Raw genomic sequence first — 13,360 nt, forward strand, 5'->3', positions numbered from 1 at the left:
ACCCTGGACAGGCCGCCAGGCCATCACAGGGCCAACACACACAATTTACACCTAGGGACAATTTTAGGACAGCCGATTCACCTGACCTGCATGTCTTTGGACTGTGGGAGGAAACCGGAGCACCCGGAGGAAACCCATGCAGACACAGGGAGAACATGCAAACTCCACACAGAGGATGACCTGGGATGACCCCCAAGGTTGGACTACCCTGAGGCTCAAACCCAGGACCTTCTTGCTGTGACCTATACAACTGGGGAGAAAAAGGGGGGAGTTCTCACATCATAAATCAAACCCTGAACTGGTCTGAAGTCCAAAGACAGGGGGCCGATTTCTAAAAGGCAAAGAATGTTAATGCATAGTTTTTTTTCTTTTATTTTATGCAATGGATAATTATGAAAACTGACTGGTTACTGATCCATACCACTTGGGGGCAGACCTGCACTTTTATGTGTATTAGGAGTTCACACGCCTGTCAAAAAGATCAAAAAGCCTGTCTTAATGTAAATATTAATGTATTTTGAATGGCTAAAATATAGAAGCGTTTTGCTCAAAGATTTTGCAGTGTTGAATATTGACAATGAGAATTGCAGGAAATAAATCAAGCATCAATTTCTAAAATACACACTTGCCTAACTATGCAAAATAGTCAAACTGCCATGAAAAATCCCCCAAAAAAGAGAAAAAAACCTACACCGCCATATGAATATATTATATGTACCATATTCAAATAAAGCTCACAATCATTTTGGGGTTCGAAAAGGGATGGTGAGAAAACACACTTCCTGTGGGTAGATGCTTGTACTGGTGGTGTGAGTGCGTGCATGACACACGCAGACAAAGAGATTTAAAAAAAAAAATATTTGGTCTACTTTGATGAGTTTTCCTGCTTACCAAGTTTGTCGAGACCGTTTTCTAGTTTTCAACATAGCTTATACATTCAAAGAGGCAAACGAGACGAGAAAGGCAATCCTGAGAAAATGACCAGACTTGGCTGCATGCTTGTTGCCTTCCTCATGCTCAGGACTGCTGTGAAGGGTGATGATGGTAAATATAAAACTGTTTCCTGCTTGTTCTTTGTCATTGTATTATTTATTTAGTATGTGGCCCTTCTTACATTATCCATACTAGATTCAGACCACCACATCTCCTGATAAGAAACATACGAGTCTATGGAAGAGGCATTCTACAACTTTCTCAGTTATGCCTGATTTTGTCCTGTGCTGCATACTGTATTTGCTGCTCTGTAAATTTAGTTCTATGCCAATCTGCTGTATGTCTTGTCTGCTTAATGTTGCTTTGGCTGCTTTCATGCCTTGTTGCCTTTGTGAAGTATTTGTGACTACCCTTGAAATGTGCAGGTTAAAACATACATGTATGTATTTATGTGTATACAGTGTGTATACTACAACTACTGATTAAAGCAGTGACTCACAATATTATTTGTAATGAACATTTTTAAGAAAATTACCTTAATATTATACTGTTTGATCATATATAGTATATACATATACATATACATATATATATATATAAAATCCAGTGAGTAAACTAAATTCTTTATGAGACAGCACAAGCCTGTCAAGCACAAGCCTAAGCAATCATTAGCATGATTGCCTAAGCCTAAGCCTAAGCACAAGCCTAAGCAATCATTAGCATTGCTTATGGCATGAAACAGGCTTGTACTATCTCAGAATTTATATATATACACACACACACACACACACACACACACACACACACACACACACACACACACACACACACACATATATATATATATATATACATACATATACACACACACACATATACACACACACACACACACACACACACACACACGTGTTAAGCTCAAACAACATTTTCAAGCTAAAATTGTGTCCTTTTTAGAACCACCAGTTGAACCACGTGTATTCTTCTCGGGGATAAAGTTTACTATGATCTGTCCATGGAAGGATTTGACATGGTACAAAGGAAACAACAAAGAATCAGAAAATGACGAAAATACATTGACCAAACAGTATAACATGGAAAACAAGGGTGTTTACTGTTGCACTAATGATAGTCACATCTACCAATTTTATGTCAGAGGAAAAGGTGAGTAAAGCGTTTGCTGGTTTTCACACATACTAAGCACCACTGCTGTTAAGAGACAGTTGTTTCCATCATTCCGTTTAAACTTCTCCTTCACTTGCCAGTGTGTGAAAACTGCTATGAGATGAACGGGATTATTGTTTTCCTCATCGTTGCTGGAGACATAGCGCTAACAACAGTTGTGATTCTGCTGGCATTCTTCTCTGCCAAGAGGCAGGATTCAACCACAAGCACATCTACCAAAGGTTGGGCCATACTTTGAATCAAATTGTCTAGTGCCACTATGTTCTTGGGGCCATGATTTATTTGTATAGCCCAAAATCACAAACTAGTCCCAAAGAGCTTTACAATCAGTGGAATATATGACATTCCATGCATGTCCTTAGACCCTCAACTCAGATGAGGAAACCTACAAAAAAAAAAAAAAACTTATTAGGGAAAGAAATGGGAGAAACCTCAGGAAGAGCAGCAGAGGAAGGATCCCTCTTCCAGGACAGACAGACATGCAAAAGGTGTCGAGTGCACAGAGTAGACAAGAGTAACTGAATTATAATGTACCATCATAGATTACACACAGCGAGGTAATGTCGAATATGTACAGTTAATACACAGATTATAGTAAAGCAAATTTACATGTCCTGGGTTATAAAAACTGATGTCCAGCTGTAGTTGAAAACATCATATTAATCAGTTTTGGGCAAAGCAAGTATTGCCTGATTTTTGCTGCTAAATGCTTCCAAAACACCCGACCATGAGCAGGTGTTTATGTCAGCATGATTGAAGGCCTTGCCATTTTGAAAGCAAAGGGCCAGGTATCGAATTTCAGTACAGAGCTCTGTAAGTCATTTTGCTGCAAATGCATCAAGACTGACACTAAAACTGTTTCTGATAACACACGCAATGAAAGCCACGTTATATGATTTATCCACAACAGGGTCGTCTCGGGCAGCAGGTCGCAGCGGTCCGCCTGTCCCCTCACCTGACTATGAGGTGGGTGCAGCCATTGGGTCTCACTTTGGAACAAGGAATGCATTTGTTTTTCGGTTTTTTGTTTTTTGTTTTTGTTTTTGTTTTTGTTTTGTTTTTGTTTTTTGCTGTTCAGTTTTTTGATCATTTGTTTAAAAAAGGTATTGAAAACAAAATCAGTAAGTTGAAAATGAAATCAATACATGAAGTCGTAGAAGTAGTTAACAACTGTAGTGTTTAGCAGGCAGTTGGTCAATATTTTTCCACAGTGTATCTTGCTTTTCATGTAAGCAATTCTGTCTAGTTTTCCCCCAAACATCAAAAAGCACATTTGCAGCAATCCTTTGACATACACGTGTAAAAGGTTATTGGTAATGGCACTACAAAATACATGACCCATCTGTATTGTTTGTGTTTTTACAGCCACTGAGACCTCAAACCCGAAACCCAGATACTTACTCTACAGTACACAGGACTGGCTAGAGTCATCTAGAGTCATCTGGAGACACCGAGAGACATTTGGAGACATCTGGAGTCATCTAGAGACATCTAGAGTCATCTGGACTTCCGGTTCACAGAGCTAAACCCTGCATACACTTGTTCATAAAACCACACTGTGAGGTTTTCACATAGCACACGGTGATATAGTGTCAGAATAGAGATACTGATGACTTTATATGGGCTTGCTTAGAGGAGCGCTTTACAAGGTACCACTGTACACGTCAAGGTACACGTCACAGGTATGGAATAGTTACTGCTGGTATAGAATAGTTGCTGCTTTAAACACATTGATAAATATTGTTGTACATATCTGTTTTCTACTGTAATCAAATTTCACTATGACTTTGTTGGGTTGAATGATTTTGTTGGAAACCTGCAACGTCACCACAGGCAGCAGCAATCTGCTATTGACTGTGGGCCTGCTAATTTGTTGTATCGAGTTATTTTGCATTGCCTGTTTCATGTCCCCAAGGCCTAACAAGCTTAACACCCAACATGAGAGATCGTACCCGAAGTGAACAGTGTTAAAACTGAATGGGCCTAGAATTTAACAGTGAGCAACCTGGTCTTCATAGCTTTGCTTGTTGTGGGAAGCAGCCAACAGATGCTCTTACAAACACAGAGCTATACTTTGTTGTACACAGGCTCAAAACCACAGCTCGCATAGTACGCCCTCACCATGATCTGTGCTGTCTTTCCATTGTTCCTGTTTCTCGTGTGACTGACATTTTTAACTGTTGATAATCAAAGTACCGTACCACAGTATTCTTAGAAACGTTTGACAAATTTAGAAGTATTTTTTTCTTCAGAGTATATCTTACACAGTAGTCAACACAAATGGAAAGAATGAGCAACGCATGTGCCTCGGGTTGCCTGCACAGCGTTCCTGCGGCCCTGCCGCAGAAAACAGTAACGATGATGATGACGGAAATGGAGGCTGAAAACAAGATGCCACTGGATGTCTTATCTGCAACCAAAATAAAGATGACTGATTGGTCCCTTTTGTTTTGTCTGACTGTTTCATAGCTCAGAGTAGATTTCAATGGAACTACACCCACATGACAGTGCTTAATGAAACGAGTCTACATCTGCTGTGTTCATATATATGTAAATGTATGAGAGAGAACAAATTCTCTTGGCCTATCTCAGAGAAGTTGTGGCAAACTCCCATGCATGGACTTACAGCTAGTGTGTGTGTGTGTGTGTGTGTGTGTGTGTGTGTGTGTGTGTGTGTGTGTTTGTGAGAGAGAGAGAGAGAGAGAGAGAGAGAGAGAGAGAGAGAGAGAGAGAGAGAGAGAGAGAGAGAGAGAGAGAGAGAGAGAGAGAGAGAGAGAGAGAGAGAGAGAGAGAGAGAGAGTGGTCCCCATTGGCATACAGAAATCAGAAACCACCTAACTTGGGACATTTTACAGGTCCCCGTGAGGAAAAGTGTCTAGTTTCGGTTTAGGACTTGGGTTTAGGGTTAAGGTGAGAATTAGGATTAGATTAAGGTTAAGGTAAGGGTTAAAGTTAGGCATGTAGTTATGATGGTTAAGGACTAGGGAATGAATGTAGTCAATGATGGGTCCCCACAAGGATAGGGTGATGTGTGTGTGTGTGTGTGTGACATTGTAATCTATTGGATGTGTGTGCGCTGCTTCCCCTGAATGTCCCTTGTGCCCCCCCCCCCCATTCTTGTTCCAATCATTTGTTTATACTCTTTTTTTCTTTATTTCTAGCCCTCCCTCGTTCCTTCCGCTCTCCTATCTGCCACTCACCCACTCAACCGCTCCGTCGTCTCTGGTGAAACAGATTGAAATAGACCCCTGGGACAAAAAGTTTCTTGCCCTCACTCTCACAAGATTGTATGAAATGAAAAAAAAAGACAAACAAACAAATAGTTAGAAAAAAAACAGATTAGGGACCATTTGAATTTTCTTAAAATGAACCGGGGACATTATTTACCACATGGCAGTGCACATTTATGAAGATTTATTTGTAAGAACATTTCACTTTATCTTCATATTTAAAGCATTACATACACTCACCGGCCACTTTATTAGGCACACCTGTCCAACTGCTCGTTAACGCAAATTTCTAATCAGCCAATCACATGGCAGCAACTCAATGCATTTAGGCATGTAGACATGGTCAAGACGATCTGCTGCAGTTCAAACCGAGCATCAGAATGGGGAAGAAAGGTGATTTAAGTGACTTTGAACATGGCATGGTTGTTGGTGCCAGACGGGCTGGTCTGAGTATTTCAGAAACTGCTGATCTACTGGGATTTTCATGCACAACCATCTCTAGGGTTTACAGAGAATGGTCCGAAAAAGAGAAAATATCCAGTGAGCGGCAGTTCTGTGGGCGAAAATGCCTTGTTGATGCCAGAGGTCAGAGGAGAATGGCCAGACTGGTTCGAGCTGATAGAAAGGCAACAGTAACTCAAATAACCACTCATTACAACCGAGGTATGCAGAAGAGCATCTCTGAACGCACAACACGTCAAACCTTGAGGCAGATGGGCTACAGCAGCAGAAGACCACACCGGATGCCACTCCTGTCAGCTAAGAACAGGAAACTGAGGCTACAATTCGCACAGGCTCACCAAAATTGGACAATAGAAGATTGGAAAAACGTTGCCTGGTCTGATGAGTCTCGATTTCTGCTGCGATATTTGGATGGTAGGGTCAGAATTTGGCGTCAACAACATGAAAGCATGGATCCATCCTGCCTTGTATCAACGGTTCAGGCTGCTGGTGGTGGTGTAATGGTGTGGGGGATATTTTCTTGGCACACTTTGGGCCCCTTAGTACCAATTGAGCATCGTGTCAATGCCACAGCCTACCTGAGTATTGTTGCTGACCATGTCCATCCCTTTATGACCACAGTGTTCCCATCTTCTGATGGCTACTTCCAGCAGGATAACGCGCCATGTCATAAAGCTCGAATCATCTCAGACTGGTTTCTTGAAAATGGCAATGAGTTCACTGTACTCAAATGGCCTCCACAGTCACCAGATCTCAATCCAATAGAGCACCTTTGGGATGTGGTGGACCGGGAGATTTGCATCATGGATGTGCAGCCGACAAATCTGCAGCAACTGCGTGATGCTATCATGTCAATATGGACCAAACTCTCTGAGGAATGTTTCCAGTACCTTGTTGAATCTATGCCACGAAGGATTAAGGCAGTTGTGAAGGCAAAAGGGGGTCCAACCCGGTACTAGCAAGGTGTACCTAATAAAGTGGCCAGTGAGTGTATATGTACGTGTGTGTGTGTGTGTGTGTGTGTGTGTGTGTGTGTGTGTGTGTGTGTGTGTGTATATATATATACACTACCGTTCAAAAGTTTGGGATCACCCAAACAATTTTGTGTTTTCCATGAAAAGTCACACTTATTCACCACCATATGTTGTGAAATGAATAGAAAATAGAGTCAAGACATTGACAAGGTTAGAAATAATGATTTGTATTTGAAATAAGATTTTTTTTACATCAAACTTTGCTTTCGTCAAAGAATCCTCCATTTGCAGCAATTACAGCATTGCAGACCTTTGGCATTCTAGCTGTTAATTTGTTGAGGTAATCTGGAGAAATTGCACCCCATGCTTCCAGAAGCAGCTCCCACAAGTTGGATTGGTTGGATAGGCACTTCTTTGAGCAGACTGAGTTTCTGGAGCATCACATTTGTGGGGTCAATTAAACGCTCAAAATGGCCAGAAAAAGAGAACTTTCATCTGAAACTCGACAGTCTATTCTTGTTCTTAGAAATGAAGGCTATTCCATGCGAGAAATTGCTAAGAAATTGAAGATTTCCTACACCGGTGTGTACTACTCCCTTCAGAGGACAGGACAAACAGGCTCTAACCAGAGTAGAAAAAGAAGTGGGAGGCCGCGTTGCACAACTGAGCAAGAAGATAAGTACATTAGAGTCTCTAGTTTGAGAAACAGACGCCTCACAGGTCCCCAACTGGCATCTTCATTAAATAGTACCTGTTAGAGCCTGTTTGTGCTGTCCTCTGAAGGGAGTAGTACACACCGGTGTAGGAAATCTTCAATTTCTTAGCAATTTCTCGCATGGAATAGCCTTCATTTCTAAGAACAAGAATAGACTGTCGAGTTTCAGATGAAAGTTCTCTTTTTCTGGCCATTTTGAGCGTTTAATTGACCCCACAAATGTGATGCTCCAGAAACTCAATCTGCTCAAAGAAGTGCCCATCCAACCAATCCAACTTGTGGGAGCTGCTTCTGGAAGCATGGGGTGCAATTTCTCCAGATTACCTCAACAAATTAACAGCTAGAATGCCAAAGGTCTGCAATGCTGTAATTGCTGCAAATGGAGGATTCTTTGACGAAAGCAAAGTTTGATGTAAAAAAAATCTTATTTCAAATACAAATCATTATTTCTAACCTTGTCAATGTCTTGACTCTATTTTCTATTCATTTCACAACATATGGTGGTGAATAAGTGTGACTTTTCATGGAAAACACGAAATTGTTTGGGTGATCCCAAACTTTTGAACGGTAGTGTATATATATACTATGTGTGTGTGTATAAATATATAACATTTTTTTTCCCGAAACAGTCAATGGTGTTGTGAGTGCTCGACAAATGAGAAGCGGAATATCAACACAGATACAGGAAAAAAGATTTTAATAAATTGTAGTACTGGCCTGTTTTGTGCGTCTCACACGAAAGCAGCTGGTGAGTGCAAGACGCCCGAAACCGGCCTGTACTGCAATGTATTAAAATCTTTTTTCCTGTATGCGTGTTGATATATATATATATACAAACGTAGCAGAAAATGAAACATCACCTAACCCACCCTACAGTGACACCGTGGCCACAAACATCGGTGAGCAGTTTTTTTAACTTTTGGATAAGTGCTTTACCCCGGACCATCAACTGAGGAAGATATTCAATAGGAACACCATCAAAATTTAGTTACAGCTGCATGCCTAACATTCAACAAATGACATCATCCCACAACACAAGAATCATATGAACAAATAAATGACACCTTCTTCACAGTTGGACTCCCCCAACTGCAACTGCCGTGTGAACGACTCATGCCCCCTCGAAAGAAAATGCCAGAGGAAGGGAGCTATCTACCAAGCTACGGTGACGAGAGATGACAACGGCAAAATAGAGACATACGTCGGTCTAACAGAGGGAACATTCAGAAAGAGGTTTAATGCACACGTGCAGCTTTAGAAACAACCGTTTAAAGAACGTAACATCTTTAAAAGCAAGCTTAGAGAGGCTTCGAATACTGCTGAAAAGACCTAGATGGTGTAGTGCAAGTGAAATGTTTGTGGCTGCAGGAGTCAATACCTTTCAGGCACTTCTAAGAAATCTCATGTATAAATTTATTTGCCAGCCCAGTGACTTTGATAATGTAATCATCAAGGGTTTAACTAATACAAGACTCAGTGCCACACGCTACCAATCCCGGCAGTGGGACCACTGGTATAGCTGCCTTCTTATAACACACTGATTTGTTCCATTTATGTTATTTATTATGTTTGCTCTTTGTATTGTCTGGGGTTTGTCTTTTACCTATTTGTCTTTGTCTGTTATGGACCCTGAGTCTGCAATAAAGTTTTGAATTGAATTGAATCTTTAAGCTGTTATATTTGGTAATTGGCGGACAGAAACATTAATTATTCAACCAGCTGGAAAATCCTCCCAAAGAACAGGGCATATTCAACCAGTAGTAAAATGTGCAATCTATGTCTAACTGAAAAATATTTTATTTTTTGCAAACCAGAAATGTCCACCTTGAATAACAGGAATGAATTGGCCAGCAGTTGCAGACATAGATATAAGCACCTATTTTGTAATTATAAATAAATCAGACAAATACCCCCCCCCCCCATTGGACCGTTAGCGATCAAGTGTTTTTGAATTTTTGAATGTCGCACCTCTGTTAGTGATCACGTGTTTTTGAATTTTTGTATGTTGCACCTCTCCCTTCCCCATTGGACGTTGTGCAGGTGATGTGCATGACGAGGCAGTAATGGTATGTCCTTTTCGTCGAGTACCTTTATTGACAGCTGATGATTGCTTATGGCATGAAACAGGCTTGTACTGTCTCATAAAGAATTTACTTGACTCACTGGATTATTTTGCGCCTTATTTGTTGAGCACTTTCCCTACCATTGAGTGTTTCTTTTAACAAAGATATATACATATATATATATATATATAATGTCAGCTCAGGTAAATGTTTATAGGGCAACAGAGGAAGTAAGCGTACTGGAATATTTGCAGCATAGTGACATTAAATCAATTTAATGTTCTTAAGAGCCATTTACAAAGAACAACATAATATAGTCCAGATCACTTCACGTTACACAGCTACAAAGCATCAAGTGTACAGGGTGCACAGACAGCATCACTACATTCAATACAAGGGAGAATTTCAACATTTGGCAACATCCATCATTTAATAGTAGACATACTAAAGACAAAACACTGTGATGAGTAATGAGACTTTGTCCTGCGGTGGCATATATTTAAGACCATTAAATCTTTTTCACAGATGACTTTCACCCAGGAAACTGAACACACAGGAAAGCACATGTATATTTATATAGGCTACAGACAGTCATTTGACACCCCCCCCCACCACCACCTCCCAGTTGTAGTTGTACTGGGAGCTCTTCTCACCAGTTGACGTTCCACTTGGACAGACAGCACATCGCATCTTTCTACTTTCTGTTGGCAACAACATCATACTCATCTCTTTCACGAGGTCTCAGACGCTGATGGGAGGGGTTAGACAAAGAAAGGGGACAAAGAGAGAAGAGGGGGACAGAGAAAGAAGACACAAAGAAAGAGTTCAGCAGGGTAGTTCCCTATGTCCTCTGATTGTTTTAACAATCGGGTACGGCATATTTTACCTGATAAGTGTCACTTGAGCCTCTGCTGCTGCTCTCATTTGAGATGAGGTGCTGTTTATCAGAGCCTGCAAGAGCAAGAGACAAGAGCAGCGATGAGGAGAGGACGTGTGAATAGACAAGAACAAGAATCAGCTATGTCTTACTGATGATCAAAAACGTGCCCACAGCTGCTGGCGACACGCTTCTCTTCTACCCCTCCCCTACTTTATCTCCATCTCCATTAGACGGATGGACGGACAGACAGACAGACAGACAGACAGACAGACAGATAGATAGATAGATAGATAGATAGATAGATAGATAGATAGATAGATAGATAGATAGATAGATAGATAGATAGATAGATAGATAGATAGATAGATAGATAGATAGATAGATAGATAGATAGATAGATAGATAGATAGATAGATAGATAGATAGATAGATAGATAGATAGATAGATAGATAGATAGATAGATAGATATCTCTTACTCTTCTTGCCAGTGGTGGATGAACTGGTGGTAGCACGGGAGTTGATGAAATAGACAGCAATTCCTATCAGGAATGTTATTCCCAGATCTACTGCCACAATGACTCCTATTGCAAGTATATCCACATCTATGCAGTTTTCACAGGCTGCACACACACACACACACACACACACACACACACACACACACACACACACACACACACACACACACACACACACACACACACACACACACACACACACACACACACTTCTTTACAGTATGTCCACATCCCAAACTGCTATTGATTATAGTGGTGCTATGATTTGATGAGGTACAAGTAGTGGTACTGGCTTCTAATAGCTACAAGCTTACACCATGTGTTATTACATATAAAATAGCACAAGAAGATATATGGAAATATAGAAACATGAAAATCAAAAATCAAAAATCAAAAGTCGTACGTACTCCGAAATTTCACATAAATCTTTTCTTTTGGAGTTGACTTGTTAAACATGCATGAGTACTCTCCTGTGAACTCATCTTCGTACGGTAATGCCAGAGGACTCGACGCATTTTCACCATCCGGTTTTGTAATACTTTCAGGACAGTGTATTTCAATTCCAGCAAAGGTTTCTCTCACTGTTATGACATGTTTTGACTTCACTGAAGGGACAAAAAAACAAACAAACATCAAATAGAACAGACATTCAGCTTATGCTCCCCCAGAAAAGTTTCTCTCGGGCGACCACTTTAGCATCCGTTACGAGCCATCCCAAATGATTGCAATCACTTAACAAACCTGTTGATTACAGGGACTATCATGTTTCCCCACCCCACCCTGAAACAGCTTTTGGTGTCTTACGTACTGGCCTGACAGCTGACAAACTCTGCAAGAGAACGGTGAAAGAAAACAGAAGAAGGGAATGAGAGCGATTCAGTGGCACTTGGATAAAACAGCTCCGGTGATCTTCAAGCCTTGTCCGAGTACACGTGCTATTTTACACCCTCTTTGTTGTACGTTTATTTATTTATTTTCAAACAAATTATTTTTTTCCAGATCATTTTAGTTGTCCCATGCCAGCCAAGCCTACCTGCTAAAGTCCATATCAGCAACAGAAAAACAAGCATGGTCTTCGGCCTCCTCATTGTCTCCACGCTCCTCTGGGTCGTCCTGGTGAGATGAACAGGACTTTCGTACTTTCTCTTGTCTCTGTGCAGCAAGGAGGAGCCCACGCCCAGAGCGGTTGAGAGACAGGAAGAGTGCCATTTTGTGTTTCTGCTCAACCATTTCATAAAAGCTAATTAGTGTAAAACCAGGTAAGAGGCTCGGGTGCCTCTAGCTAGATGAGTGGTGTTGGTGTTAGCATCACATGGGCTTTCACACCAGCTCATTTGTTTAACACCAGAAGACCCCACAGCCTTTACCAAACACACACATTGTCTTACCTTGCATGGTGAACTGTGAACACTATACTGTCAATACCATGTCCTTGACGAGTTTGTATGAATTTAAAAAAAAGGAGAAGCATCAAATGGATGATAAATTCACAAAAAACAAGTAAAATAATGACCTTGAAATGAAATCTTTTCGTGTCTCTTCCCAAAAAAATGGTATCCCCTTGTCAATGTCTTCGTCTCTGCATCTGTATCTGCGTCCGCGTGTGTGTGTGTGTGTGTGTGTGTGTGTGTGTGTGTGTGTGTGTGTGTGTGTGTGTGTGTGTGTGTGTGTGTGTGTGCTTGTCTCTGTCTCATCAGGCTGTGTTTAATGTTTGCATCTAGGGCCGCTTTGCTGCCGTGACTTCCTGCACATCACACAGTTTGCTAGCAGAGGATGTCGGCCTCGTCCAACACGGTTGTCTGCAAATGGATCTCACTCATGTGAGAGTCTGATGTAGATAAACTCAAGAGAAATGTTAATTTGTTAGACTGTAGAATATGATAATCACTTCAGATGTAAACCATCAGTTGTACGTAGTAGTCTATATGAAGGTTTATGTTGCAGACGGCTCTTTCTACACCCATCCAAATATCTTTTTCAGTGATCTGTGTCAACCTGGAAAACATTTTCCAGTAGGTGCTGGGAGGGAAAGTAGCTCCAAGGAGAAGGATGCCTTGTAATATATAAATGAAGTGTAAACATGACGTAAGGCTCACACAGAAAATGATTTTTACAAGTGGCACGTTTTCGGAAAAAAAAAATTAAAAAATGGCACAGAACACAAAAGGCCAAACCTTTCCTGACACCTTGCCTTTTTGTGTTCTGGTTCATTTTCCCATTTTGAGGATGTGACGGGGGAACGCGTGGTGAGAATAAAGGAAGGGATGTACACAGCTCCCTGTGGAAACACATCCCAGATGTAGTCAAAGTGTTTGTCCCGCTGTGAGTGACTGTTTGGAACGTCTGCTTAATTCAGAGCAGCAGAAAAGAAGCAGACACGTTCCCACAACACGACACTT

At 41.0% G+C, this 13,360-nt stretch overlaps 2 protein-coding genes across 3 annotated transcripts; one reads left to right on the plus strand and one right to left on the minus strand.

The window, feature by feature from the left end:
* Nucleotides 1–760: 760 nt before the first annotated feature.
* Nucleotides 761–4,551, plus strand: LOC130116096 (T-cell surface glycoprotein CD3 epsilon chain-like). The gene is made up of 5 exons (XM_056284039.1): nt 761–1,044; nt 1,891–2,097; nt 2,199–2,339; nt 3,029–3,084; nt 3,484–4,551. Exons 1-5 carry the CDS (start codon nt 978–980, stop codon nt 3,541–3,543), a joined length of 531 nt encoding a protein of 176 aa, XP_056140014.1. The 5' UTR covers nt 761–977; the 3' UTR covers nt 3,544–4,551.
* Nucleotides 4,552–9,818: 5,267 nt separating this feature from the next.
* LOC130116122 (T-cell surface glycoprotein CD3 gamma chain-like) lies at nt 9,819–12,545 on the minus strand. Of its 2 annotated transcripts, XM_056284071.1 has the most exons (7): nt 12,475–12,545; nt 11,995–12,113; nt 11,770–11,790; nt 11,369–11,566; nt 10,920–11,063; nt 10,449–10,513; nt 9,819–10,310 (listed from the first exon to the last, which is right to left on the minus strand). In XM_056284071.1, exons 2-7 carry the CDS (start codon nt 12,047–12,049, stop codon nt 10,257–10,259), a joined length of 537 nt encoding a protein of 178 aa, XP_056140046.1. In that variant the 5' UTR covers nt 12,050–12,113; nt 12,475–12,545; the 3' UTR covers nt 9,819–10,256. The 2 variants fall into 2 exon arrangements, with proteins under 2 accessions (XP_056140046.1, XP_056140047.1); XM_056284072.1 differs by lacking the exon at nt 12,475–12,545 and having other exon boundaries at nt 11,995–12,126.
* Between the last annotated feature and the right edge of the window lie 815 nt (nt 12,546–13,360).

This window comes from Lampris incognitus, chromosome 7, assembly GCF_029633865.1.
Source record: "Lampris incognitus isolate fLamInc1 chromosome 7, fLamInc1.hap2, whole genome shotgun sequence".
NCBI classification, from domain to species: Eukaryota; Metazoa; Chordata; class Actinopteri; order Lampriformes; family Lampridae; genus Lampris; species Lampris incognitus.

Coding starts and splice junctions, on each gene's coding strand:
- LOC130116122 (XM_056284071.1), bottom strand. CDS start 12,049: ATGAGGAGGCCGAAGACCATGCTTGTTTTTCTGTTGCTGATATGGACT. Junction 10,514..10,919: donor ATCCACCACTGGCAAGAAGA/GTAAGAGATATC, acceptor TTGCTCTTGCAG/GCTCTGATAAACAGCACCTC. Junction 10,311..10,448: donor GCTCAAGTGACACTTATCAG/GTAAAATATGCC, acceptor CCCTCCCATCAG/CGTCTGAGACCTCGTGAAAG.
- LOC130116096 (XM_056284039.1), top strand. CDS start 978: ATGACCAGACTTGGCTGCATGCTTGTTGCCTTCCTCATGCTCAGGACT. Junction 2,098..2,198: donor ATTTTATGTCAGAGGAAAAG/GTGAGTAAAGCG, acceptor TTCACTTGCCAG/TGTGTGAAAACTGCTATGAG. Junction 2,340..3,028: donor CACAAGCACATCTACCAAAG/GTTGGGCCATAC, acceptor TATCCACAACAG/GGTCGTCTCGGGCAGCAGGT.